The 25,776-nt window shown below is 45.9% G+C and overlaps 2 protein-coding genes across 2 annotated transcripts; one reads left to right on the forward strand and one right to left on the reverse strand.

Annotated features, from left to right (window-relative positions):
- Window positions 1-91: 91 nt before the first annotated feature.
- MRPS7 (mitochondrial ribosomal protein S7) lies at window positions 92-4,246 on the reverse strand. The gene is made up of 5 exons (XM_076353425.1): window positions 4,185-4,246; window positions 3,239-3,430; window positions 2,866-2,929; window positions 1,727-1,894; window positions 92-869 (listed from the first exon to the last, which is right to left on the reverse strand). The coding sequence occupies exons 1-5, from the start codon at window positions 4,238-4,240 to the stop codon at window positions 648-650; spliced, it is 702 nt and encodes a 233-aa protein (XP_076209540.1). The 5' UTR covers window positions 4,241-4,246; the 3' UTR covers window positions 92-647.
- A 93-nt stretch (window positions 4,247-4,339) lies between these two features.
- Window positions 4,340-25,536, forward strand: GGA3 (golgi associated, gamma adaptin ear containing, ARF binding protein 3). The gene is made up of 17 exons (XM_076353424.1): window positions 4,340-4,402; window positions 10,025-10,109; window positions 10,863-10,938; window positions 11,460-11,558; window positions 12,373-12,496; window positions 13,451-13,554; window positions 14,092-14,172; window positions 15,368-15,505; window positions 16,527-16,608; window positions 17,102-17,218; window positions 18,223-18,492; window positions 19,145-19,212; window positions 19,607-19,929; window positions 20,462-20,727; window positions 20,913-21,082; window positions 21,808-21,918; window positions 23,126-25,536. Exons 1-17 carry the CDS (start codon window positions 4,363-4,365, stop codon window positions 23,234-23,236), a joined length of 2,265 nt encoding a protein of 754 aa, XP_076209539.1. The 5' UTR covers window positions 4,340-4,362; the 3' UTR covers window positions 23,237-25,536.
- Window positions 25,537-25,776: the final 240 nt, after the last annotated feature.

Consider the following 25,776-nt stretch of genomic DNA (forward strand, 5'->3'; position numbering starts at 1 on the left):
CTCCGGTGTAGGGTGTCAGCGTGGCTTTACACAACCAGGGTAGCTGGAAAGAGCAGTGTGAGATTCAAGCAACAAAGGTTTGGAATCAAGAAACCTTCCCCATAAAACTGGTTTTATTTTTTCTGTTAACATTCCCATCAAATCTGTGCAGACAATGTTGCTGATGACCAGAACCAAAAATCGAAAAGGGCCTTTCATTGCATTTTGTATCAATCACGCTAAGGCTGGTTATGGTATGGAAAAAAATCCAGCTCTGCTCTTAGCTGTGCAGCCGAAAACATTGCTGATTACAGGAGCAGAGACTTAGAAGTCCCCAGGAAACAGGTAAGTGGAAGATTATTTTGTACAGCATTGCTCTAAGAAAAACATCTAAGGCTTCTCTTCACAGGGACGTGATTATGAAATAATTAGAGCATCTGTACAGGGGTTGGTAACTCTTTCAGATTCCCCCTTCCCCCATCCAAACAAGCACAAAGGAAATTAACTTTGTGGTCATCGGATGGGCTGTCCCTGGCTTAGTTCAGAAGCCGTCTGGAAGGGATCTTCCACTCTTCCCTCTTCTCCCCAGCTTCTCCCAGGCAGGCGGCCCTGGGGCTCTGCTCTCCAGGCCACAGGGCTGGTGGCATCATGTCCCATGCACAGAGTCCCTACCACCAGCGGAAGTGGGCGTAAGCCCGGTTGGCCTCTGCCATCTTGTGCAGCACGTGCTTCTTCTTGATGATGGGCCCTTCGTTGTTGAAGGCCTGGAGCAGCTCCTGGGAGAGCTTCTCGGGCATCAGCATCCGACGGTTCTTGTTCTCCCTGCACTCGGTGATTAACCACTTCATGGCCAGGAAGCGCTTCCGATTGTCCTTCAGAGGGACTGGGACCTGGGAAAGGTTTAAACCGTAACAGTTATCGCACTGCGAGGGTGCAGTAACCTGCTCTTCTCCAGCAGTCATACAGGTCCAGCTGGACATGTGCAGATTTACACCGTGCTGAGACTCCACTGACAGCATGCTGCTGTCTGCAGTAAGACCAGCTCCCAACAGCTGATCTCTGCCAATTCACCTCCTCTGTCCATAGAAACTGGCCATTGCTACCAAAATGGAAATTCTGATCAGCCTTGGGTACTGCTGGCAGACGCTGGCCTTTGTAAGGACTTCTGGCCTATTTGGGAACTGGATCCAGGCTGGTTTGTGCTAGCAGAAGCAGGAGGTGGTCACCACTCCCCTGCACTGAATGACAGAGATATGCCTCCACATCTCATTTCTCCATCAGGTCTCAAGTGTTGCAGAGCCCATACTTAGAGACAGGTTCTGCTCGTGTTTCAAATATCACACTGTATCTAGTTGACTTTTTCTGCTAAGCTGACCCTCCCCAGGGCTTTGGGGCCTCTACCCAAGCAACATGATGCAGCAGGGAGGATGGGACTGGTAGTCCCAGGACTGCCAATTCTTTTGCTGCCTGTCACTGATCTCTGTTTCCTCGGACAACATTTGCTGTGTACTCCTCTTCTTATCTAGTCAGAGAAGCAGAGACCGCTGCTGACAGGGGAATTACCATGCTCACAGGCTGGGGGCCTGATCTCGGACAGTTTCTTAGGTGCTGTTTTAATCCAGACTGCAAAGTGGCTCTCTTTCCAAGGAGTGGAAAGCTTGAGCTGAAGGGGTGGAAACCAGTTCATCTGCTTCCCTAGCTTAATTCTCTCCCGACCAGATGTGCTCCCAGGCCCCCCCTCTTTCACCTGGTAGGTTTTGCCTCCTTTTGTGATGCTGCTGAGCCCAATGATGGGCTGGCAGTTTTTCAGAGCCTGGTGGAAAATGACATAAGGGTTGCACTCAATTGTCTCCTTCTCATCTTCTGGAGCTTTGTGGTACTTCTCCAGCTGCTTCCTCTTAATGGCCTCTAGAGTCTTGGGATAAAGACAAGAAGACAGGCAGAGCAGATGGATTATCCCACTCCATGAAGTTACATCACTTTTACAAGCACCCCATTTTCACTTGAGCCTGCAGCTGGTTTTCTAGCCCTGTAGGCAACAGGCCAGTCGGGGAGTCTCTTAAGTTTTACTTCACCCTCTTCCAGCTCTTCAGTCTCTTTATTGGACACTGCATTTGGGGCAAGGAGGCCAAGCAGCACAGACCTGGGCCAGGAGCCAAGGGAGGGCAGGGACAAAGCGGAGCCACGAATACACGTCTGTGTGCACTAAGCATCCTCCCCTCCAAAGCCTGGACTCAAGGGCCCAGACCCTGCCTGTTTTTCTGTCACAAGGAATCAGCATTTACTTGGGGAACATTTGGGCAATGTGTGTCCCTGTTTCAAGGGCTGGAACACACCAGATGGGACCACCAGCTAATACCAGTTACTGTACGTCAGAGCAGGGGTCAAAGCTACATGTGTCATGTAGGTGACACATTTGTGAGACTTCATTGGCAAATTATACAGAAGATAAGGCATGAAAGAGAGCTGGAAGGAAGATCTTTTGAGAAAATTATGCTTTTAAGGGTATATTCTGAGTTTATGGTTTAGTGGTGGACTTGCTAGTGTTAGGTTAACAGTTGGACTCAATGATCTTAAGGGTCTTTTCCAACCTAAATGATTCTATGATTCTACATATGGTCCAAGAGACACTGAAGAGTGGAAAGAGAACGTTCTCCATTAAGCTATCACCACCTGGTCTCTGAACTGAATGAGGTTGGGGCTTGTACAAAATGTACGTCTGATCAGGTAAACAATGGTGAGAGTACTGTGTGTGCAGAGGGAAATGCGTTAAGACCGCAGAGATGACCTGAGTTGCAGTAATTCCTAATTCCAGTGGGCTTGACATCCCAGCCTTCCATTTTGTATTGTTTTAACATAATAGTGAAAAGAAACATGAGTTCTCACCTGAGCCATGAGGCTTCTGGCCAGCACTTTATTTCCATCCTTCATCATCATATTGGTGAATTTACTGTAAACACAAAGCCAGATGTGATCTGATTTAAATTCTGATTTTATCACGCACAGAAATAAGCTCCCCCCCTTGTGTTGTTCCCATGGTTAAGTCTGGGTGCTGCTACATGTGCTGTAATTATCTCCAATCACTGTCAGTCAATGGACTGGCTTTGTGGGAAAAGATTAACCCAAATAAAGGGATTGTGCTGTAACAGAAGGCAACGCGCAGCACAGCAAGCGAAGCCTGAGGAGGACAGCACAGCTCCCAAGCATTTTGGCTCCATGGGACCTAGCTGTAACAGGAGAAGATGATGCTTTCTCTGACCTGATCATAGGGTCACTGAACACAGAGCTGGAAACAGTGGGAGGAGCAGCTTTTATGGGTTGAACAGCCTTAAGCTCCAGTTTTTCCCTTTCCTCCTCAGACAGCTCCTCCCAAGGTTTCTGATACAATTCCTTGTTCACTTCTGGCTCTAAGAAACTGGGGTTGTAGCGACTCCCTCTCACCTGCGACAGCCTGCAAAGAACAAGACGAGGAGGGTTGTAAATTGATGCACACGATATGTCATGGAGGGGATGTGGACAGATGTGAACACATCTCAGAACAACACGTTAGACTTGAGAGGCATCTCTGCCTTCCTCTCCATCGACGCTTCTCTACTGCAGCAGAGCCAGAGGCGCCAATCAACAACCAGGCCCACAGTTTTTGCTGCAAAACTATCGGGCAACCCCCACGCCAAAGGGACGGGTCCGAAGGGACTGTGCTGCAGCTCGAGGCCTTGCTCAGCTCACCTTCCTGCCAGACCCTGCCTGTACCCACGGACGAGCCTCCCCCGGGCCGAATGGCCCACAGGCCTGGCGCCGTCAGGTCCCAGGTTGCGGGTGGCTTGAATAAGTGTTATTCTGCGTGCGTGGGAGTGGGACCGCTATCCTAAACGGGAGCTTTATTTACGTTCAGCGCAGGAGGCGGCGGCACTTCGGCGTGTGTTGGAGAGAAGCAAGGGTGGCACCAAGATCCCTTCGCCCCTCTGGCACGGCGGGTCAGCACACGCACCCGTGACGGACCCCACGCGCAGAGGCCGGATTCTCCGAGCCCCGCGGCAGCCCCCGGCGCTTGTTGCACCGGCGCCCACGCGAGACCACGGCGGCGTCACGCGCGAGCCCAGGAAACAGCCAACCTGTGTGCGGCCCGGCCCGGCCCGGGGAACGCCCTACCGCTTGGCTGTGGGTCTCCGGGCGAGGCGCCCGCCCTCTTCCCCGGCCCCGCTTACCGGGGCAGCCAGGCCCGCAGCCTCCGGGCCAGCCCTGCCGCGCTGGGCGCCGCCATCTTCCCTCCGCGGGCGGGGCGGGGCGGGGCCCGGCCTGGTGAGGGAGGCGGTCTTTGTCCCAGTCCCGCCCCCTTCTCGGCTCTCGCGCGGCCGGGGCGGAGCCTCGGGCCGGGCCGGCAACATGGCGGAGACGGAGGGGGAAAGTCTGGAGTCGTGGCTGAGTGAGTACCCCGCGGCCCCCATGGCCCTCAGCGTGGCTCCCCTCAGCCCCGGGGTCCCCTCGGCCCCTCAGCCTCCTGGCCCCGCTCCCTTCGGCCTGGGCCCCGCTCTGGCCCCCCTCAGCCCCGGCCCTTCCACCCGGGCCCTTCCCGTCGCTTCACGGCAGCCCTCCTCCCGCCCTTCCCCGCCGCCCCCCTCAGCGAGGCGGGGGCCCCTGAGCTGGCCGGGGCCGTGGCGGTGCCGTCCAGGGGAGGCTGGGGGCTGGGTGTGAGCACCCCGGGGACGGTCCCCTGGAGCAGAGACCTCCGCCTGCGCGGGGATGCGCCCTCCTGGGGGGGGAAAGGGCTGAGGCCTCCCCTCTTCCCGGTGGTCACTGCCACTGACTCGCCCGCTCTGGTGTCCAGCGCCCTCGGCACGACAGCATCAATGAGGGAGAGGTGCAGAACTGCGGTTGTAGTGGCACAGCAGCGGTCTGGGTCCATTAATCAATTTGCTTGTTGGGAGGTGCGAGGAATGGGCAGGTTTGTAGCTCACCTTGCTCAGTGCCTGCGAGGCTGTTGCGGTTTTTTTTGACCATAAAGGCTCACGGTGTGTGTCTGTCCCTGCTGTCTCTTCTTCCCCCACCTGGATTTTGGTTACCTAAGTGTACGGTCTTACTGCTGTTTGTGAGTTTGAGAGTTGTAGGGAATTCCCAAACAAATTGTGTTAATGTGTTATACAACCATGATTTTCAAGCAGACAAATTCTGCTTTATGCCTAGCTGCAGTTTCAGGTTGGGAGTTATGGATGTCTATTCCATACAGACTGGAATATTTAAAAGTCCTTTGTCAAGATAAGGTATTATCACAGAATCTTAAACGTCAGAGGCAGGGGAAAAAAAAACCAAAACGTGGCTTGTTCATCCACAGCCCTTGCTGAATATCTCCTCATTGTGTGTGTCTGTCTGTGCTGCCCATGACTCGGCTGGCTTTTGGGCTGTTGGCTGTACAGAACCTAGCGCTGCGGGATCCTGACCCAGCGCTAGTGGATCGGGAGGTGATTCTTGAATGAATTGGTCATAACAGTAATTATTTTTCATATATTCCACGCACAAGGGCTCCTGCTGCTGTCCCTGGGAGGCTATCCTGCACATCACTAGCTTGTTGCCTAGATTTTCTTCGGTTTTAATAGTTATTTGTTTGGTTACAGCAGCGAGTGAAGTTCCTAAGTAGTCGGGCACTAGGCGAACAGCAGATGGTCACTACCCTAAATACTTTAGAGTACAAAACTGTTACCCTTTTGGAGTTATCCTTCCATAAACAAGATTAAGTAATTCTTGTTCTTTCATGGTATTTTTATATAAAATTCAAACACATACATGGTATCATCATCTGTTATAGGATTTACTGGCTAAATGATTATTTCAGCTCTTACTTCTCATTTTAGATCAATCCCTTCTGTCCCCTTACCATTTTTGCTCCTCCTCTGAACTCCCACAGTTTGTCAATAATCTTTTATTGTAGCCAGTGAGACACATGAAGAAACACCCACATCCCTTCCTTTTAATCTTTCTCTTAGAACTGACTCACCAGTTTGTGTGTGAAAATATCTCTAGTAGGAAGGATATTTTGGGTTGTATAGCCTGGAAAGCTTCCTGACTGTTTGTTTTGTGGGGTTATTTTTTTTTATTGTGGAAGTTAAGAGAGGAGTTATCTCTCCTTGGCCAAGTGGTAGGATATTCTGCACCAGAGAACATATGCTAAAGGGTAGTGTTGCAAAGGCCTTACTCACTGTAAGAAGTATTGCAGTGAGCTTGATTGCAGAGGTATACACATTTTTCAAGGCTTGAGTGTTGCGCTCTCATTTAAGAGGATGCATTTATGCCAGGTCACTGCTACAGTGATTTGTGCTGGTATGATTATATCGCTCCTCCCATTGTAGGGGAGCAGGGAACACTTAGTGTACGTAAATTACTGGAGGAGTCATGCAGACCAGGAAGGCAGAGTGCAAAGGCTGCTGCATCTGAGTGCTTTCACCAGGCCTCCTGAGGTTTTTTTTTTTCTTGTAACCATCACAAAGCTGTGCTGTGTCTAATGCTAACCTTGAGGGTGTGCACCTGCTGTGCCCTTACTAAAGGGAAGGGCCAGAATTGCTCAGCGGCACAGCCAACTTCCCAGTCACGGGAAGATGGAAAATTTCTTATTGCCAATGATTTTTTTTTTCTGTACTGGTGGTATGCAGCCTTCCACGCTGCCCTGTCTCTGTCATCAGGTGGAGTCATAGACCCATGAAGTAACATCATCCTTGTGTCCTAATACTGCAGCAAGATCTGCATTTCAGCCAGTGATGATCTAGCATGTTCATGTCTCCTGCCTCATTTCAGGTAGCTGGGATGAGAGAAAGTGATCCTTTCTATGGTCTCCTTGCTGGCAGGCTCTTTTTCTGCACTAAGCTGAAATAGAAGAGGAGGTTAGAAAACAATGTCAGTTGTACAAACACGGCTGGACCCTTTGACTTTAGTGCTGCCTTTTCTACTGCATCCAAAAGGAAGCTTATTGTATCACACTGATGTAGTCTTAGGCAATGTCCAGCTACGTAATAGATGCAGATGGTTAAAATATGATTGTCTTCATTTCTTTTTTCCTTGTATTGTCGTGGGTCAGCATTCTCCTTCTCCTCCTGGGGATACAAATAGAATCTGACTGTTAGACTCGACACGCTTGGGCTGGGGATTCCCAATTCATATGCTAAGCCTGACCTGGGGAAACCCTTTGTTGGACTGGCTTTTGTCTCATTTCAGTAGAGAAGTAACCCCAGGAAAATATGAGCATTCATTACCAGTCAATTAAGGTTCTGTGGTTCTCTGTGTTCCGGCGTCGTTTCTCTATAGAGAAAATAAGCACCTTTGTTTCATATCTAATGATGCATCTGAATGTTGACCCTTGAGCATTTCAGGGTCTAGCAGAGCAACTGAGGGCTGAATGGCTCTGATGCTTGGGTCAAGCATGAAGCAACTTTATATGTCCTAAGCGCAGTGGTGTCTGAAAGCTAAGGCAGAGATGGTGGCAGGACTGGGGTAGTGCTGAGACTTTTGTTCCCAGGCTGCTAATTCAGATTCACTTGGTTGCCAATGTGAAATGGGATTTTCAGGATGGGATCTGGTGGACAAGTGTCTCTGAAAGCAAACTTTATAACCGGTACCAAATGGGCCTTTTTTGGCAGTTTCAACAGAGGAGCCAAGGATTTGATATTCCAGAGCACCAAACTCTTCCTGGAACAAATCCTTTCATGTAAGGGTTGAAGCATATTTATAAGGCAGTGCAGAGGAGCTCCCAGCCCACATTTTAAGCATTCTGCATAAAAATAGAGGATTTTAGGTTATGCCTTCATAGATGTGATGCAGCTTCGTGTAGGGATGTCCTGAAAAGGTTAAGCAAGGTAATTTAGCTCATCTGGGATGCTGTGTTCATGTGGCTGTACTGAGATTGGTATCCAAATCAGTGTAGCTATCCTTACACACCAGTGTGTTCTGTCATGCAAACACATCAATCTCCAGAGCCAGGACAGGACTTCTGGTCAAGCTTATTAACTTTTATGAACTGGGCTTTCACATGGAGATTTTATGAATGTTATAAACGGGGAGTTTCTTCACATGGATCATAACTTCCCTTCAGTAATCTCTCTCTCTCTCTCTCTCTCTCTCTCTCCGCCCCCCCCCCCCCCCCCTTCTGAGGCTTTACTGTCTTTATGTGAGAGCTTTTGGTGCAAAAACTTAGATGAATCTGAACCCAATCTGAGAGTGTGAAATAATCCAGTGTCATTTCAAGAAGTCTTTGGAGATGTTTGGAACAGCTTTAAAATTAACATTTGGAACAGAGAAATGCTGGTTACATTTTCCTGTTTGTACCAGATCTCTTTCCTAATTTCAGGATGTGCAACCAACAAAGAGCTCATTTAGTTGAGTGTCCTTACTTGTTTGTGCTCTTCCTGTATTTATTAAATAAATTCCATTAACTCCAGCCAAGAAATATATTTCTTTCATCTAGGCCTGCAGAGCAGCAGAGGTGCTTTGGAGCACCAAACCATGCACGATACCATTTGACTTGCACGAAAAGACTTTAGATTTTTGTAAGTCTGTGGTTTCATGATGCTTCCAGGGTGTTCAGCAGTTATGAGTGCAGTGATAAGGTTTAAGTGCCACGTATGTTTTGAACAGTTGCTTGACTCTGCAGCAGCGGCGTTTTAAACTAAGCCTCCCTCTTGGTAGCTTAGCTAGTGCAACAAGATGTGATCCTACAGTTAGTCCTCCCTGGCTGCCACCTTTTGCTTATCTAGGGTCCCATGAATGTCAGCAGCGGGCACAGAGATTCACCTCTGCAGGTGCAATCCATGGGACGATTTACAAAATTTTTTTACAACTATCCTTTCGTGAGGAGGAAAATACAAGCAAACCTTCTAGGACTGCCACAGTAGGAGGACTAAGGTGCACTATGAAAGTGAGGTTTCAGAGTAGATATTTGACAGCTGTTTTTATCTGCCTGTGGAAAGGTAAAATGATATGTTTTAATGATGATAAAAAATTACACTTTGTAATGTAGCATGTGTCTATTTCGTTATGCTTCCCTCCGTGATGAAAGTACAGGGATGCGTGCTGGTTTTTTTCCTGTCCTTCTTTCCCTGCTCTATACTATCTGGCTAAGCAATATTTTCTTTTCTGTATCTATTTCCATTGTATTAAAATTTTGAGGAAGGCTTCTTAAATGCCAGCCCTTAGATATATAGCTACAGTGTGTTGTTTCTTCCCTTACAAGAAAGAAAAATCACCGTGTCCAGTCATCTTGGCTGGAAAATTAGGTTAAAGCAGGAATCTTGTCTACTGTAAATTCAGTGCTCCATCAGAGTTAAGTAGAATACATGGAGAAGATGCATTCATAACAAAAAAAAAATTGCTGATAGCCTCAGTATTCTGCAGTCAGTACAATAAGTGAGGTCCTGGTGCCCGAGGGAGGATCTTTCACGAGCCTGAAATAGCCCAGTCAGTAGAGCATTGGTCTCTCCGTTTGAGCATATAGGATTTGAATTCCTGATCAGGTACAGGCTGTGGTGTTTATTACTTGCAAGAACAACTCAAAGTATAATAAAACATTTCAGTTCATAATTCCCAGGAGAAATGCTAAGGCATCTAACAAATCAGCTGGCACTCTAAAAACAAGTGTTAAGCTAAATGACATATTAAACATCTGATGTTCCAGCTCTTACTTCTACAAAACTCCCAGGGAATACAAAAATAATTTCCTATGTAGAAAGTGTGAGGGTTTAGCCTTTAAGGAGTTTAATGTTATAGCCAAATAGAAAGAGAGAGCATTTCAGGCAGAGGGAAACTGTGAACTCAAATATTTTATCTTGTACTCTCACTTAGAGTATGGAAATAGTGTGTTTCTAAGTACTTGATTTGGCACCTGTTTTTTTGGAAAGCAGTGATTCTTGCTGGATATTTGGATGTCTCAACTTGGACACACCCTTTTCTCTGAACAGATATACCATGTGTGAACTTCTTTCTTCTTTTTTATAGTTGGCAATGGATGTCAAGTGCTTTTCTCTAGGAAATACATGACCTTTTATACTGTTTCTTTCCCTTATCAAAGATAAAGCCACTAACCCATCTAACAGGCAAGAAGACTGGGAATACATCATCGGATTCTGTGACCAGATCAACAAAGAACTTGAAGGGTGGGTGTCCCAAACTGCTCTAGACTTAAGAAATTAACATTCACAGTTTAAAATATATCATTTGATGATCAAACTTTCATGTTTTCTTTTATATATACTGATATTGCAAGGAAGATCTCGCTACAAACGAGACAAGATGCTGTGAAGTGTGGTTTCTCTTCTGTGAAAGGCAGCATGGCTTATACACAGACTGAGCACTAGGAAAATGGGAATTCTGAATGTGCCTCTAATGTCAGCTTCTGCAGCTGCAGTGTTCTCATCTAGCCAAAGTTATTCTGTTTGCCAGTCTGTAAAATGGGGTTATAATGTTTAGTGCCTGATGGGGCTTCACATCTTTAAAATCTTTACAAGGCTTAACTGAGGAAACCTCCTGGGTCACAGCATTTCTGTGAGCTAAGGAAGAAGTGTTTTCTTCTGGAAAAGGGAAGCTAATACAAGAGAAATGAAGTGATTTCCTGGGCTGGGGACTGTACTGGGACTTGTTTGGCCCCTCCCAAGGAGGAATCTGGAATTGCTGGCTCAGACTACCAGCCCTCACTTCCTTTCATATGTGCAAACACCCAGGCTTAAAAAGATGCCCCGAGCATTTCTTGTTAGCCTTTGTACACTGATGGAAAGATAAAAAGTATGAAATGGCATTTCCTTTTAATTATGTGAAAGACATCTCGTTTAAACAGCAGAATTTGTGAAAGTCTGAAAATCCTTCAACGTGTTCGCCTGCTTTGTTTGTAATGGGGATCTACTTTGTTTCAGGCCACAGATAGCTGTGAGACTCCTGGCTCATAAAATCCAGTCACCACAGGAATGGGAGGCAGTCCAAGCCTTGACAGTAGGTAGTCCTTACCCCTCCTCTTAAATCCAGTTATATATCATTTTACGTCATCTGTGCAGAGTATAAGGGGAGCACAGTGTGTGTCAGTGGAGTTAGCTGGGGTGAGTACTGGGACTGAATGCCCTGATTCCCCTCTGTTGGGAGGGAGTGGACAGTGAGAGGGAGCACGGTTACACAACTGAAGTGTCCAGATTGCTCATTAGCAATAGAGCAGTCAGAAATAACTCTGGTTTAGTTTCAGCTGCTTTTGTTTGTTATCTTCAGGTAAGATTTTTGTTCATTGTTATGAGACCTAATGGTGAGATAACTTAGACCCATATATACATAGCTGAGGGTGGGAGACCAGCCTGTCTTGATGTGTCACCTGTAAAGATCAGATTCATGCGTGTATTGCAGAGCAGGAATACGTGTCTCACTGACATGGGTCCTTCAGTTCCCCTATAAGCAGAACACAGCTATGCTGTTATTGTAGGGTTTTGGTGTTTATTTCGGCCCCTGTTTTTGTTATTTGAATGCAGGTGCTAGAAGCTTGTATGAAGAACTGTGGGAGAAGATTTCATAATGAAGTAGGGAAGTTTCGCTTTTTAAATGAGTTAATAAAAGTTGTGTCTCCAAAGGTTAGTCCCTGAGCCTTATGGCTGTATTTACTTCTTGTTTGGCCTCCGTAAGCTACAGGCAACATCCAAAATGTTTGCAGTGCTCTGTCTGCCTCATTGCATTTATTAGCCTATATTCAAGAGCATTCGTTAGCTAAGTTGTTTGTGGGTTTTTTGTGGGTTTTTTTATGCTCTGCTTACTGTTTTTCTCAGTAAGTTGTACTTATTTACCATCAGTATATAGCCTCTGTACTGTTCTAATTCTTTATGTAACTCAAGGGCTTCTAAAGCTTGGGCTGTGTTTTTTTTTAAAAACAAACAAAACTCCAGCATCAGTGGAAGAGACGTGTGATGCAGAGGTTAAAACAAGAGACTTGGCAACACGCCATAGAGTTCTAGTGCTCACTCTGCTGCCGACTTGCTGTGTAAAGAGTGCCCGGCTAAGTCCCTCAACATTCATGATCAGTTTAACATGGCAAAAAACAGACAGAGGCACCCCATGGCATGATTGATGCAGCAAAGTATTCCCAGATTCTTTCCCGTAAGACAGGGGAGGGGGTGGTTATCTGTATTACTGTAATTTTTAAATAGCAAAATCCTGAAACCAACAGAATTTTTCTTTTGCTGAAGATAACCATAAAGCTTCTCTTCACTGTTGTTTCAAATATATTAGAGGAACATTTTTTCCTCATAATAAGATGTATCTTAGATCATCTTGGAATTTGGATTATACACCTTTTAATGTATATCACTGAACTTCCATTCTTGGGGTTTGGGCTTTATTTTTAAAAAGAAATGAAGATGTGGAGAATTTACATCCTTTTTCCACTCTTAGTACCTGGGAGACCGAGTCTCAGAGAAGGTGAAGACCAAAGTCATTGAATTGCTGTATAGCTGGACAGTGGCATTGCCAGAAGAATCCAAAATCAAGGATGCCTACTACATGCTGAAGCGACAAGGTAGGAAGTCAGCTGCTCGTTCATGCATTCTCTCCAGCTTGTGCTTTAAGCAGGAGTGTCACAAAATATACAGCTTCTAATTACATGGGGTCAAGGCAAGCTCTGAGGGGAGATAGAACAAGGGAGAAATTCCCTGAAAAGCTTCTCATTATATTTAAATGCCTTGGGCTGGGTTGGGTTGGCTTTTTTAACTAGATTAGTTAAACACCTTGCAAATGCTTTTGTTTTGGTTTGCAGAGCCTTTTTTGAGTTTTTCTGGAACTAGTTATTAAATGGTTTGAACAAGTCTAATTTAAAGTGAAATAAGAGCCTCCATGTAGCCTTTGTGTTCTTTTAACTAGATCGCTTTACAATTGTACCTTTAGTTCAACTGATACAAATTTCTTGTGTAGGCACAAGAAAAAAGCTCAGCTGAGAAGCATGTGGCTTCAACACAACAAAAATTGGTTCCAGGAAAGCTCTTGAGGTAGAGCACAAATCTAAGTATTTGACAATGGAACAAGCAGGGAGCTTAGCTCTTGTGGTTAGGAGTCTGCTCATCATCCCATTTTGCATTGCTGTCTGCTTTCCTGCTCAGCTCATTTATACAAACAAATGTCATGCCCTTGAGTTTGCACAAAGCTGGGTTGTCTGGGACTTCACTCAGTGGTTCAACAGCTAAAGTGAAAGGGGGAAAGACAAATAGTGGAGAGCTATTGATTATACTGAGCTATTAGAGGAGCAATATGGACATGGCAACACATTTGCTGGGGTTTTGGCCTTCATCAAAGAAAACTGTTTTTCCAGCTAGCATGCTCAGTGATTTTGATCCTATATTGTTCATTAGAACAGTGTGCTAGTATCAATGGACAGATTAGCTGCGTGTTCGCTTTGATAGCAGCCTGTGAATAACTGGGTGCGCTGCCTGGTGTGACTGCATGTGCAAACCCACGTGGGTTTCCTTTCTGCTTTCAGGGATCATTATGTTTGATCCTGTGATTCCTGCAGACAGAACCCTGATTCCTTCTCCACCACCTCGTCCCAAAAACCCTGTGTTTGATGATGAGGAGAAATCCAAGGTACAGTGAAGACTTGTATCGTAATCACTAATGAAAAGTGATTATTCAATGCACATTTAGAATAAGGAAGTAAAGTATACTAATTCAGCTTTTATTTTTGGGGTGGTGGTGTGTACTTTCACAGAACTCATTGCTTTGTCTACCTACCTAACCTGAAGTTCCAGTTAAGGCCTTGTCTGTGTTACCATTATGAGGTTATTCCTGGTTAAAGTGCCATCCTGCTGTAGTACTAGAAGGCAGAGAACATTTCACACACAGGACCAAAAAAGATGTATGGGAGGAATAATTCTCTAGTGTCAGAAGTCTCTGAGATTTCACAGTATATGTCCTGTGTAGAAGCAAGAATGCAGCAACTCACATAAAATAATAAACCATAAATGACACCTGCTGAAGTCACTGTAACTATGAAAGCAGTGTAAGCTTTGTAATAGTGGGCTGTATCTTTTCCCCTGAATTGCTCACTTAGATTCCTTTTGCCGCTTCCTTTTGCCAAAGGGTCTTTATTTGTTTCCTGAATATCGTCTTCTCGTCTTACAGCTTCTAGCCAAACTGCTGAAAAGCAAAAACCCAGATGACTTACAAGAGGCCAACAAGCTTATAAAATCCATGGTAAAAGAGGTAAGAAATTCTTGTAGGATTGGTCCCAGTCAGCAGTCTGCTTTGCAGGTTTTAAGCAATTTGACTTCAAAATGGTGGAGAGCTTTAGGATCATGTGAATGGCAGAACCTGGGTTTTTCAGGCTCCAGGAGCGTTGTGTTAGTACATTCCTTTGTTAAGTTGTGAGGACTGAACGAGACTGACCATCAGCGACATCCAGCCTTTTATTATTTTTTAAAACCTCTAACAGTGCTAACTTGCGTCTAGTCCCCATGGTTACCGGCATAAAGGGGGTGCCATCTGATGACTTAGTAGGGCTCTGTGTGATAGGAATGTGTTGTAATTTTGACTCTAGCTCGCAACTGGGAGATGTTTGTATCACAAAAATGTCTACAGTTGGTGTCTCTGGTAGAGGACAGGGCAAGAAGGGGCAAGGATTGAATGCCCCTTGTTGTAATTAACTATGTTCTCATCACTTGAGATGGTATTTCACATCAGGGTTTGGTGGGAGCATTGCAGTACCACCCCTGGATACTGAGGACTGAGTCGTTGGACTGGGTCTTCTCACAAGCAGGCTTCATGGAAACACCTTCCTGTTTGTAGAGCTGTGATGCATCCACCCATGGCAGTCATTAGAAATTCTGGAGTCCAGGAAATGACTCACTGTGATTCTGGGGAAAAAAAAAAAAAAAGGATAGCTTGTAGACTGAAGAGGATGTATAGGTTACTGAAATGTTTCCGTTCAAGATTCTTTTGTCCCCACAGCAAACTCTTCTACACCTTTAGTTGGAATCTCAAATCAGAGATGGGTGGACATTTTCTGCCAGAGAGTGCTTGTTGTTCCTAGTAAATGTTTTGCTTCAAACACATCTTTTTTGTAAAATGGCATCGTGACCAAAAAAAAAAAAAATCTTCTGAAAAGGTCAGAAAGGAACTTTTGGGAACTTTTCTACTTTTAGTGGTATAATTATATATTAAAGTCTATTTAATGAGACTTTTTGGAAATACGGGGTTTTCTATCATTTCAGAATGGTGGTGAAAAGATAATAAAATAAGCAAAGCTTCACATGAATGGAAAGGTGTGGTGGGTTTTTTTCCCTAGCTTAACCTTAAATAGACATTACTTGACATGATTTACAGATAATACCTGCTGTTGCGATACCGTGGACCTTTACAGGGAAACTCACTTTTTATGTCTTTGTTTTACACCCTGAAGGATGAGGCTCGGATTCAAAAAGTGACAAAACGCATGCACACGCTGGAGGAAGTAAATAACAATGTGAAACTGCTGAATGAGATGTTGGTTCATTACAGCAAAGAGGACTCATCAGAGGCCGATAGGGAGCTCATGAAGGTGAGTCTGAGCTGCTCCTTCTTCCCAGAAATCCTGAAGTCAGTCCTTTCTTCTTACAGGCTTGAGTTTTGCAGAGTATAACAGTGCAGTAAAATGGAGAGCAATGGCGAGAAACAAGAGCAGTTGTTGGAAACAGCAGGAAAGAAAATAACCATGTTTTTAAACGCCTTTCACCAAAGGACTCAGTGGGTAATAGCTCGGTTTTGCACGTGCTTGAAGTGAGGTACAGCTGTTCTCCAAAGATGCAGCATGGCAGAATCAAGAAGCTGCAGTTTGTAATTCTTGTTTCTATTAGGACATGCTGATTTCAGATCATAACTGCCCCTTACAGCACTGTGAATGGATAAACTAAAGGCTGAATGGGACAGAAAATATGTCCTCCCCTTCAAAGGAGGAGTTTTAGCTAGTGTTAGAAGGTTGGGAGAACATCAAGAAGGTAAAAATCAAAACAGCCATCGGGGATGGTTGGATAGGCCCAGGGCCTTGAAGAGTTGCACCTTATCTAATTTAGAAAGCTAAAACTACTCATTTTTAACAGCAAGCTCCTGAAACGATGGTAAGAAGCTTAAGAAACTGGTTTGTTTCTGTGAAACATTTCCTTCTTGCCACCTTTCTTCTGCGTGGTTGCAGACTCTCCAAGTAGTGGTTGCAGCACAATTGAAGCATAATTGTTGAAGCGCAATTCTGCTCTTCCTCGGACTTTTAGGGACTACTGTAATACAAGGAACAAACATCTCTTTTGGACTGGAGCTGGCTATAAGTGCTGATGTGAGGGAGGACTGAGAGATGTTGTGTTGAAAATGCAGGTTGTGCTTAGACTCCCAGGCTTCACAGCTCTGTTACTAGGGCAGACACAGGGGATTTTGGTTGTCCAGCCACGCTGGCACGTTCAGCACAGTGAGACTGGTTTCTCTATTCTGGGCTTTCCAATGCATGCCTGGGGAGTCATTCTGTGCCGACTGGTATTGCTGACAGTGGCTCCTGGGCTGATGAAACCCTTTGCTCTAATCTGTCTTCCTAGGAGCTCTATGAAAGGTGTGAAACCAAAAGACGGACATTATTCAAGCTGGCCAGTGAGACAGAGGATAATGACAGCAGTTTGGGTAAACGAAGCTACACTTCTCCTTTTTCAATTGCTTTTGTGACCTGTGACTGCACAAGGGTTCAGCAAGGGAATGGCTGCTGTAAAGATGCCTCTTCACTGTGAATGCGCTTCGCTTTGAGCAAGCAGATAAAAGACAAGATCCTTGCCTCTTTACACTTATTTAAATTCAGGCAAGGACTTGACAGTAGAGTTGGTGGTTAGGGAGGCTGGGGGCGATAATGGGGGACAGCTGCTGCTTTGGAAGGGGAAGGGAGTTGCTGTGGGGAACAAAGCCTTGGACTCATTTTTTCATTGTTACTGTAATGTGCATGGACCTAGAAAGGTCAGGGTATTGCTTAGAGAAGCATGGCAAAGACAGAGAGTAATGGAGCTTATAGCCAAATAATTACGTTTTTTCATGTCGATTATTTAGTTGATAACTGAGTACTGTCAGCATTAGTGGGAGCAGAGTTACTAAAGTCTTGGAGGTCGTTTTTCTCTCTTGCATGTAGGGGATATTCTGCAGGCCAGTGACAATTTATCCCGTGTGATAAATTCCTATAAAAAAATAATAGAGGGGCAAGTGATCAATGGTGAAGTGGATCTCCCTGTCATATCTGTAGTGGAAGGTGAGTTCCTGGGAAGCCAACTGTTTAATTTTGAATCCTGCAATTCTAAGTGTTTTGGACGGGGTTTCCTATTAGTTGTGGTGAAGTAGGCTATTGGTTGTTCTTGTGGCCAACAGTTTGTGAATCAGAGGGGGACAAGACAGCTCCTAAGCAGTGGACAGACAATTCTGGACATGAGCAACAGTGCTGCTTTGCAATTTCCATTGCTCATTCCTTATTATTGCTACTGATGTTATCAAAGATTTCAAACCTGCATCTGAACAGTTTGTGTGGCTGGAAATTCTCATACATTTTCTTCTCCACATTTGTCCTGTTTCTTAATGGTGACATATAAGAAGGGGACGATTTTATCGAAAGGACGATAGCAGGAGAGTGGGAGCCAGGCCAGTGGTCCTGGCTTTGCCAGCAATTCCATTTGTGAATTTAGGCCAGTCACCCATTTTACACTTCAGTTTCACCATTGAAAACTCTGGACGTGTGTGTGGCAGAATTACCATTTGGGAGTCACTTACACATTTCTGCATGGAGAGCAGTAGAGGAATGCATAATGCTGCCTGACAGCATCTTATTTGGACAAGACTGTCCTAAATATGAAGGGAATTCTAGATCCAGACAGTATGAATTTGCCTCAGCTCTAGCTCTCTGGTAGCCTTTGTTTATTGTAATTCTGTAGGATCTCCAAAAGCCTTATCTGAGCTCAAAAGATTTTGAAAAGACTATGAATTATGCTACAAGAAGCACTGGGGAAAGAGCAGTGTCTGGAGCAGATGTTGCTTTTCAGATAGAAATTTCCTAAGTATCTGGGTTGATTTAATTAGCTTGTGGACAGCAAATGGTTAGGTGGAAAGCATGTGGGATTTCTCTGTTCTAAAGAGCCGTAAGCTGTGATTAAATGAGGATCTGTGTTATCTAAACCATCTCTCTGATAATTTCTTCTGTACATTGGGTTTGCTCTGAGCCTTTTGCCTTCTTTCCTAGTAGTGCTCTTCTCCTGTCCGCTGCAGGGAGTAACTCCACAAGTAATCTCAACACCCTCATTGACCTTGCTGGACTGGACGTCACTAGCACCCCGCCACCTCCAATGCCACCTACCACCCTGACACCAGCCCCCACAGTAGCCCCAGCCCCAGCAGAAATCCCCATTCTCCCGCCTCCTCCTCAGACGTTTGCACAGTTGCGGAGCAGTTCCTCTAGCCAAGTGGAAGCCGCACCCGCTCAGCAGAGCAGCACGGCCAACTCCATCTCCTTGCTGGATGAGGAGCTTCTGTGCTTAGGTACGACACTGAGGGGCCCAGAAAAGGGCTACTCAATCCATGCCTAACAAAGACTGCTTTCTTCCTTCAGTGTGAGTGTGAGGGCTGGCACGCATGTGGCATGTCTAAAAGGAGCATGAGATGCCTCTGGTTTCTAGAGAAGGCCAGGGGACACTCCCTTGAATCATCCTGAATACAAGCCCTGGTCAGTGAGTCAGTATTAAAAACTCTGATCTTCCCAGAGTAGGCTGCAAGTGAAGTAACAGTTGAGTGTAATTGCAGTCTGATCTCTGTAGATGCTTGGACATGCAGGCTGCAGTTTGGTACAGATTTCACCCCTGACTTTGTGGCTGTGCTAAAGAGCAAGGTGCCTTAGAGGGCTTATGTATAGGAGCCTGCAGAATGCCTGCCTGTGGAGCCCAGATATGAACAGCAGAAGACACTGCAAATGAGGAAGGGTTAGAAGAGCTGTGTGCAGGGGGTGACTGTCAGCTACTGGTGCTGTCAGTCTCTTTTCCTCATCATAGAATTGCAGCCCATTTCGGTCTTTCATCAGGTTCTTGGGCTCTGGCAGAGCTGAATCAAGTAGTCTGATGGTACTGAAACAACTGCCAAGGGATGACACCTAACTAATTTTCTCCTCCAGTCACCTACTTGTTGTTTTTCCTTTCAGGCCTGAATGACCCAGCCCCTACAGCAGTGAAGGAGACATCAGAAAGCAACCAGTGGAGCATGTTTGAGGTACAAAGGAGGGTCTCAGGGGATGGGGAGGGAGGGGCTGTCATTGTGAGATGTCTTGGGACACACTCTGTCACCTTGGAGAAACGTGATCACACACACAGGCAGAGGGGCTGTTGTTCCTGAGGGGAAGTCTGGCTAAGATCTGGGATAGCTGCATCTGAACAGAGTAGATATCTCTGAACCTGGCTTTCTCAGTTTCCCATCTGTCCCCCGTGATGTTAGCACTTCCTTTGCTTAAATTACAGATCAGATGTAGTCCTGACATAGGCCACAGACTTTGCTGCTTGCCACCCAGCACCTGTTTTTGCGGTAAATCTATCTCCCTCTGTAACAGTGCCATCTCTACAACAGGGGGTAGCAGTGAGTTAGAGCATCTACTTGTCCTGTCTTTCAGAATGACCAGTTGGACCTGGATTTCTTTAATCCGAAGATGGTGACTGTTGCTTGCAACCCTGCAGGGAACCCTCTTCTCCATCACACATCACAGACCACGTGTGGAACGTCAGTGACGCTGCCCTCTGCTTTCACAGCCTCTCAGACTGCTCCCAGCATCCCAGCACCAAACTCGGCACCATTTGTATTCTCTGCTGTACCGGCTGCCCCTGCAGGGCCTCCTAAGACTATTCCAGCTGCTCCTGGATACTTCAGCTCATCTGTGGGGAGCAATATGTCACATAAGATGGATGCATTGGGACAACTCCTTGAAGAAGCCAAAGGGTAACCAAAAGTCCTGGACTTTGCTTTGTCTCTGCAGTTAGAAAGCCAAGCTTGCTGCAGCATCAGGTTCAGAGGCAGACGTTCAACTGTCTGGTTTGGTAGAAATGTGTGATTGGGATTTTTTCTTCTCAGAGGGTTTCAGTTTACAAACTAATATGAGGGTCCACCTCTGGGAGGGAAAGGCAGGCACTACTAGGTAGAGCACAACTGTACTGTTGCCTGATACAAACGTGTGGTGTAAAGTTGAACAGGCTGCTTAGGTACAGAGGCCTTTGCCCATCTTAGCCTTGCCCACCTTTGCCAAGGTGGAACTCTGCTTCCTTCTTGACTTAGAGAAGTGATGCCTAACCCTACCACCACCACTTTCCTTGTAGCTCTCCTTCTTAACATGAGACCATAATGAGTCACACACTCCAATCTGGCTCCGGGTCACTGCTTTGTCCTCGTGATCTGCTGTTATCTCTGGGTTTGTGGTGAAATGCCGGCTTCACTTGCAGCTCAATTTCCCATGTTTTTTCTGTCTCTCTTCCAGGACTGCCACCCAAGGCATGGCGACACCTTTGTTGTTCCCTGGGGTTACTTTGCCTACCACTGTCACCTCTGCCCCGTTAATAGCACCTGCAGGGCTGCCAGCCACTGCCCCTGGAGCCCCTCCAGTTCCTTTCCCAAGCAGCTGCACTGCTGGCTCAGGAAGTCCTCTCTTCCAGCCAGCATCATTCCAGCAGCAAGGTAGTCCCATGAAAGCACCTGAAATTTCTTTGGCCAATGTCCATGTTCCTCTGGAATCCATTAAACCCAGTAAGTATCTCAGGTTTTTCACCTTTCTCTGAACTTTTTTTAAAAGCAAAGCTTCTTGACAAAGCTTATGAAGTAGAGAGAAAGGATGAGATGTCCCAGCTGAACAGTCAGATTGCCTAATGCTGCTACAGATCGTCTTCTGCAGCATAAACCTGCATTCCCCTCCCCTTCTCTCTCTGCGGTAGGCAGTGCCCTCCCGGTGACAGCCTATGACAAGAACGGCTTCCGGATCCTCTTGCACTTTGCCAGGGAGTGCCCACCGGGAAGGTCGGATGTGCTAGTCGTGGTAGTCTCAATGCTGAACACGGCACCACTTCCTGTGAAGAACATCGTTCTGCAGGCTGCTGTGCCGAAGGTAGGGATGCATGGCTCAGACCCACAGAGACATGAAAATGTGGATTCAGGAGGGCCCGGGTATGAACTCAGGGACTTGGGACAGCCTGGTTCTACCTTTCTATAGGCTGTGCTCTGCCTGTTTCCAAAACATAAAGGTGGTTGTCAGAGGCAGAAAACACTAAATAGGATAAGTCAAGAACTACAGGTAGTTAGTGTTCTATTTTTCTTGCTATCTAAGATCAATCCAGCTGCGTCTGTTCATGAAAGCGGCTCAGGTAGCAAAATGACAGGACTGTTACATGGATAGAGCCACCCTTGAGGTCTTTAGAACCAGAATTTCTAACAGACATCCTAAATCTGACAATTTGTTCCATTCTAATATTACTGCACCTAGATAATTTTGGATGGCCAGTTTTGTGTTTTGAAAACTGGCCCAGTCTCAGCTACGATCTGCCTACTGTCATGAAGGTGTTCGCATTAAAACCTCTGACACAAGAGCACTCAGATAGGAAGGTGCTGTTGGTGTTCACCTGACCAGTGCTTTTACTCTGGGCTGACTTGTCAGTCTATCTGTTCCTATCATGTTGCACAAGCTGGACTGGCTCTTGTTTCCTCGTCCTTGCATGTGGATTGGTTCTCTTCGGTTTGGATGTGTGCTGTTATCTCCCCAGCCTGTGCATGCATCTTTCCTTGTCCCCAAGGTAGGAGATAATCCTGAGGTTCTGCTTTCTTTTTCATTTGCAGTCCATGAAAGTGAAGTTACAACCACCCTCTGGCACAGAGCTGTCTCCATTCAATCCCATCCAGCCGCCTGCTGCCATCACCCAAGTCATGCTTCTGGCAAATCCTACGAAGGTGAGAGGGGCAGTGGGATTTATCCTGTCCTTGTTGGACAAATTTGATGTAAGCTGAATTCTGCAGGGATGTTGAACCAAACATTTGAGCAGATACAGCTGATTGTTCCTAACTTGCCCTGCAGAGGTGGTTACCGCATAACGGTGTTTCAGTTCAGGGCTAGAGGGAGGCTCTTCCCCAACAGACTTGTCAGCAAGGGAACGTATGAGAAGGACCTGTACATTTCTCCCAGCAAAAGGGCAGTGGTCACGTAAGACTCAGCTTTAAAGGGTAGCAATCGGAGCTGTATCAGGAGTTTGTCTGACTCCCTTGTACACTGGAAGTGCCTGGCTTTGGTGATAATTAGATTGATGTCAGATTAGCTGGTGCTGTAGAAATACTTTTGCTGTGTTGAGGCTATAGCCTGACAGACCTGAACCAACAGACAAATGTCAGATCATGTCTGTGCCGTTATTCTTTGAGGATGTACCTGTGACCAGTGAAACAACGTGGTTAACACCTTCTTTTCTGCTGATCGTGCTGGGAGCATCTGAGTAGCTGTTTTTCCCTGCTGTAGTTACTTATTTAAGTAGCCTGCTCCATAAAGCTCAAAGCTGTATGCTGAAGTAGTTTCTAATTATTTGACAAATCTAGACGTTACTACTTGAGAATTACAGCAAAAGGGTCCTTAAAGTATCAGCTGAAAGCTTTGAGATCCAAAAGGATAAATGTTGGAGGGGTTTGGTGGATTGTTGAAAAACTTGTGAGGTAGATGGAGATCCCCTCATTGAAGGACTGGTTCCATCTCCTGCTTACTGTTTTACTAGGTATTTTGCAGAGCAGGAACTGTTTTATCTTCCTCCACATGATGAGGAATTTAATTTTGAAAATGTTGAACTATTCCAGCAGCATTCTTTACGCTCACTGGAGAGCAGCTGAGCAATGGGTGCTGGCCATGTATGTGCAAGCTATTATCACAGGTCATTCATGCTTTTCTCCTACTGTTCCATGCTAAGCAATAAAGCTTTTGTGGTATAAAAACTGTAAGGTAAATAACTCAGGTTTGCTAAATAGGTGAATTACTCCATGAACTTAACCTTGGCCCTCTTCCCCCTGCTATGTGCAACAGAAGTCTTGTGTTCTCTGCAGAGCTGTAACAGTGAAATGTTTTGTTTAGGAGCAACTGGGGCTGTTCTCATGTTGCTCTTGGGTTTTGTCTTTCCTGCAGGAGAAAGTGAGGCTGAGATACAGACTGACCTTCACATTGGGAGACCAGCCCAGCACAGAGGTTGGCGAAGTGGATCAGTTTCCCCCGGTAGAGCAGTGGGGGAATCTATGACCTTGGGACACTGCCAGAGACTCTGTGACAGGACCAGGAAAGGATCCCGCAGGACTGGAATGAATGTGACATGGGGAGGGACACACATGCTATCCACTGGTGATGTTCAGCTTTGTTTACGTGTCCTGACCACTCTGCTTGTAGCTTTAGTCCAGAATGTTTTGCCCCACATTGAAGGGATCCTGGAACATTTATGCCAAGCATGAACTGAGTGGCAGCCAGTAACAGGCAATGCTGGCTGCTTTTATCTTGACCTCTGGGTGAATCTGGTTCTATCTTCCACTCTATTAAACTTGAAGTTACTGTATTTTGAGGGGAGACCTGTCAGCAGAAGGGGATTTAGTTGGCTTGTTCCTGTACTGCTGTCCCGAGATAACTACAGGCTGGTGGGGTAATGATGCCACCGTGAGCTTCCTCAGTGCAGAGCCCTTACCCATGCCCTCCCTCGGACTTTTACCTCCTCAGTGCCAGACCGGACCTGCTAAGCATGTTGAGCAATAATGCTGGCTCCATGAGGGAATGCTTATTTTTTACACTGAAATGGCACTTAGCTCCCTTCCTTCCCCTCTGCTGCTTCATTCCCAACGGCCAATGTAAGCAGACCCTCGCTCTGTGTTGTGCGACACTGCTGTATCTTTGTTATATTTATTTTATACTGCTAGCTGCCTTCCTGTTGTATCCATTTTGGGCAGCTGGGGCTGAGTTTTGTATGCAAATGGTTACACTGGTTATTTTTCTGCCTTCATTGCATTCCATAGTGTGGGGAAGAGAGGAAACGTGTAGTGAGGAGGTAAACAGGGCTGGAAAGGAGCGGTCAGTATTGGTGGAGGACAGCACCTGGAGTGCAGAAATGTCTTTACAATCACTAATCAGGTGCAGTGACCGAATCCAGGGATAAGGAGAGATGCCTCTCGTGTCCCCTCATGCAGGCAGCATTATTATTGTAGTTGAATACTGTGTTTCATTGAGATGAGTACCTCTTGTACATTTACAAGATGTAACTAATAGAGCTATAGGATATCTAAATAGAAACAAGCAGACAGTGAAAGGCAAGAAGGCTCTACTGGGCTGTGACGATGCATGTGCTGGGTTTAATGCCCTGTTTTATTTGTTCCCTGTATTAAGTGGCTAAGTGCAATTGCCTCCACAAGGGGGGAAAGCAGTGTTGCTGGACATCAGTGTTCTGCGCTAACAGGGGCAGAAGAGCTGACCCCTCCAGCTACGTTCTCACAGAAACTAGGTTTAAATCACTTGAACTTGACTCCAGCAGTCCCTTCCTTCTCCCTCTCAACTTCCAATCTCAAGCAGTGCCTCAACTAGCTTTGAGACAGACTGTTTCAAATTAACAGGTTTTCTTAACATTCATTGACAAAAGCACAGATAGGGCAGGTCCTTGGACGCTAAGCCCAGTATTTCTAGCAGTGCTGTCAAGCAACAGCTCTTAGCAAACTATGAATGGGAGCAGCCAGCTCAAGTGATGAGAAAATCATCAGGAGGAGACCCTTGCCTGTTGTAGGAAGAAAACTCCAGGGGAGAAAGTGCTGCTGCAATTAATGACGGCTGTAAAACCCATTACTGCAAATGCAGCTTGGAGTTATTTATAGTTGAATTTTCTTTACTATGTTGCAAAGTAAAAATCACTAGAGGTGGAAAAACTCGGTGGATTCAAAGGCCTGAGGTCCTAATCAGAGGCACCAGGCAGTTGTAGAAGCCCTGAAGGTGGAATCAAAGCTTGGCCAACGAACTTGCTGTAAACCCCTGGTCTGAAGCTCATGAAGACCCCAGCCTTGTCAGCCCCCTGTCATAGAAGGCAGGCAAAAGGGATGGGTACGTTCTTTGGATCCTTAAAGAAAACAGTTTTAAATTGATGGACTAGGATAGGGGACAAGGAGAGAATTCTTTCTGCCTCAGACATGTTCTTGCCAGCACTTTAGACACAGTAGGCATGGGGGTAGTGCTTAGGTCATGGTAGTGTGTCCCGAGGAAGCAGGTTTCACTGCTTTTGATGCCTGCACGTGAATCTCACTGTGACTTTGAGGAAGTCAGAAGAGCACAGGTGCTTTCTGCAGAATGGCTTTGTTCTCAGTGTTAACGGCAGCGCACTGCCTGCGCTGTACAGCCAAATGGAAAGATGCTGTAGTCTTGCTGCGTGGAAATGCGTTGTTAAAAGCTTTGGGAATTAAGCTATGAATGTCCCTTGTCTGTAGGGTGAGGTTCCTGCTTGATATCGAACAGCCGTAACTGTATACACATCTCAAATGCATTTGTTCTGCTGCATGTTAAATAAATTGTTTTCCCTACTTTGCTCTGTGGATAGCGCTTACTAATGACTGCTCGTGCAGTACAGTGCTGTCTGGAAATCCTAAAACTCATGTCAAGAGCATCCAAACTAAGCGAAAACGGAGAAATTGCTGTTTTCTAAAACCTCAGTGGTTTAAAAGGTGGGCTTAATTTCAGTTCTGGGTGTTAGCAGTAAAGCAACTGAAGAAGCCAAGGTAATGTTGCCATTGGTAATGAGGTTTACTTTACCAGGGGAGGAT

This window comes from Aptenodytes patagonicus, chromosome 16, assembly GCF_965638725.1.
Source record: "Aptenodytes patagonicus chromosome 16, bAptPat1.pri.cur, whole genome shotgun sequence".
Taxonomy (NCBI): Eukaryota; Metazoa; Chordata; class Aves; order Sphenisciformes; family Spheniscidae; genus Aptenodytes; species Aptenodytes patagonicus.

Excerpts from the sequence above, each read along its gene's own strand:
- MRPS7 (XM_076353425.1), bottom strand. The coding sequence starts at position 4,240 with ATGGCGGCGCCCAGCGCGGCAGGGCTGGCCCGGAGGCTGCGGGCCTGG. Across the intron at positions 1,895-2,865 it reads CCAGAAGCCTCATGGCTCAG|ACTCTAGAGGCCATTAAGAG; the intron begins GTGAGAACTCAT and ends CTTTATCCCAAG. Across the intron at positions 870-1,726 it reads AAGGAGGCAAAACCTACCAG|GTCCCAGTCCCTCTGAAGGA; the intron begins GTGAAAGAGGGG and ends AACCTTTCCCAG.
- GGA3 (XM_076353424.1), top strand. The coding sequence starts at position 4,363 with ATGGCGGAGACGGAGGGGGAAAGTCTGGAGTCGTGGCTGA. Across the intron at positions 17,219-18,222 it reads TGTCATATCTGTAGTGGAAG|GGAGTAACTCCACAAGTAAT; the intron begins GTGAGTTCCTGG and ends TGTCCGCTGCAG. Across the intron at positions 21,083-21,807 it reads TGCAGGCTGCTGTGCCGAAG|TCCATGAAAGTGAAGTTACA; the intron begins GTAGGGATGCAT and ends TTTCATTTGCAG.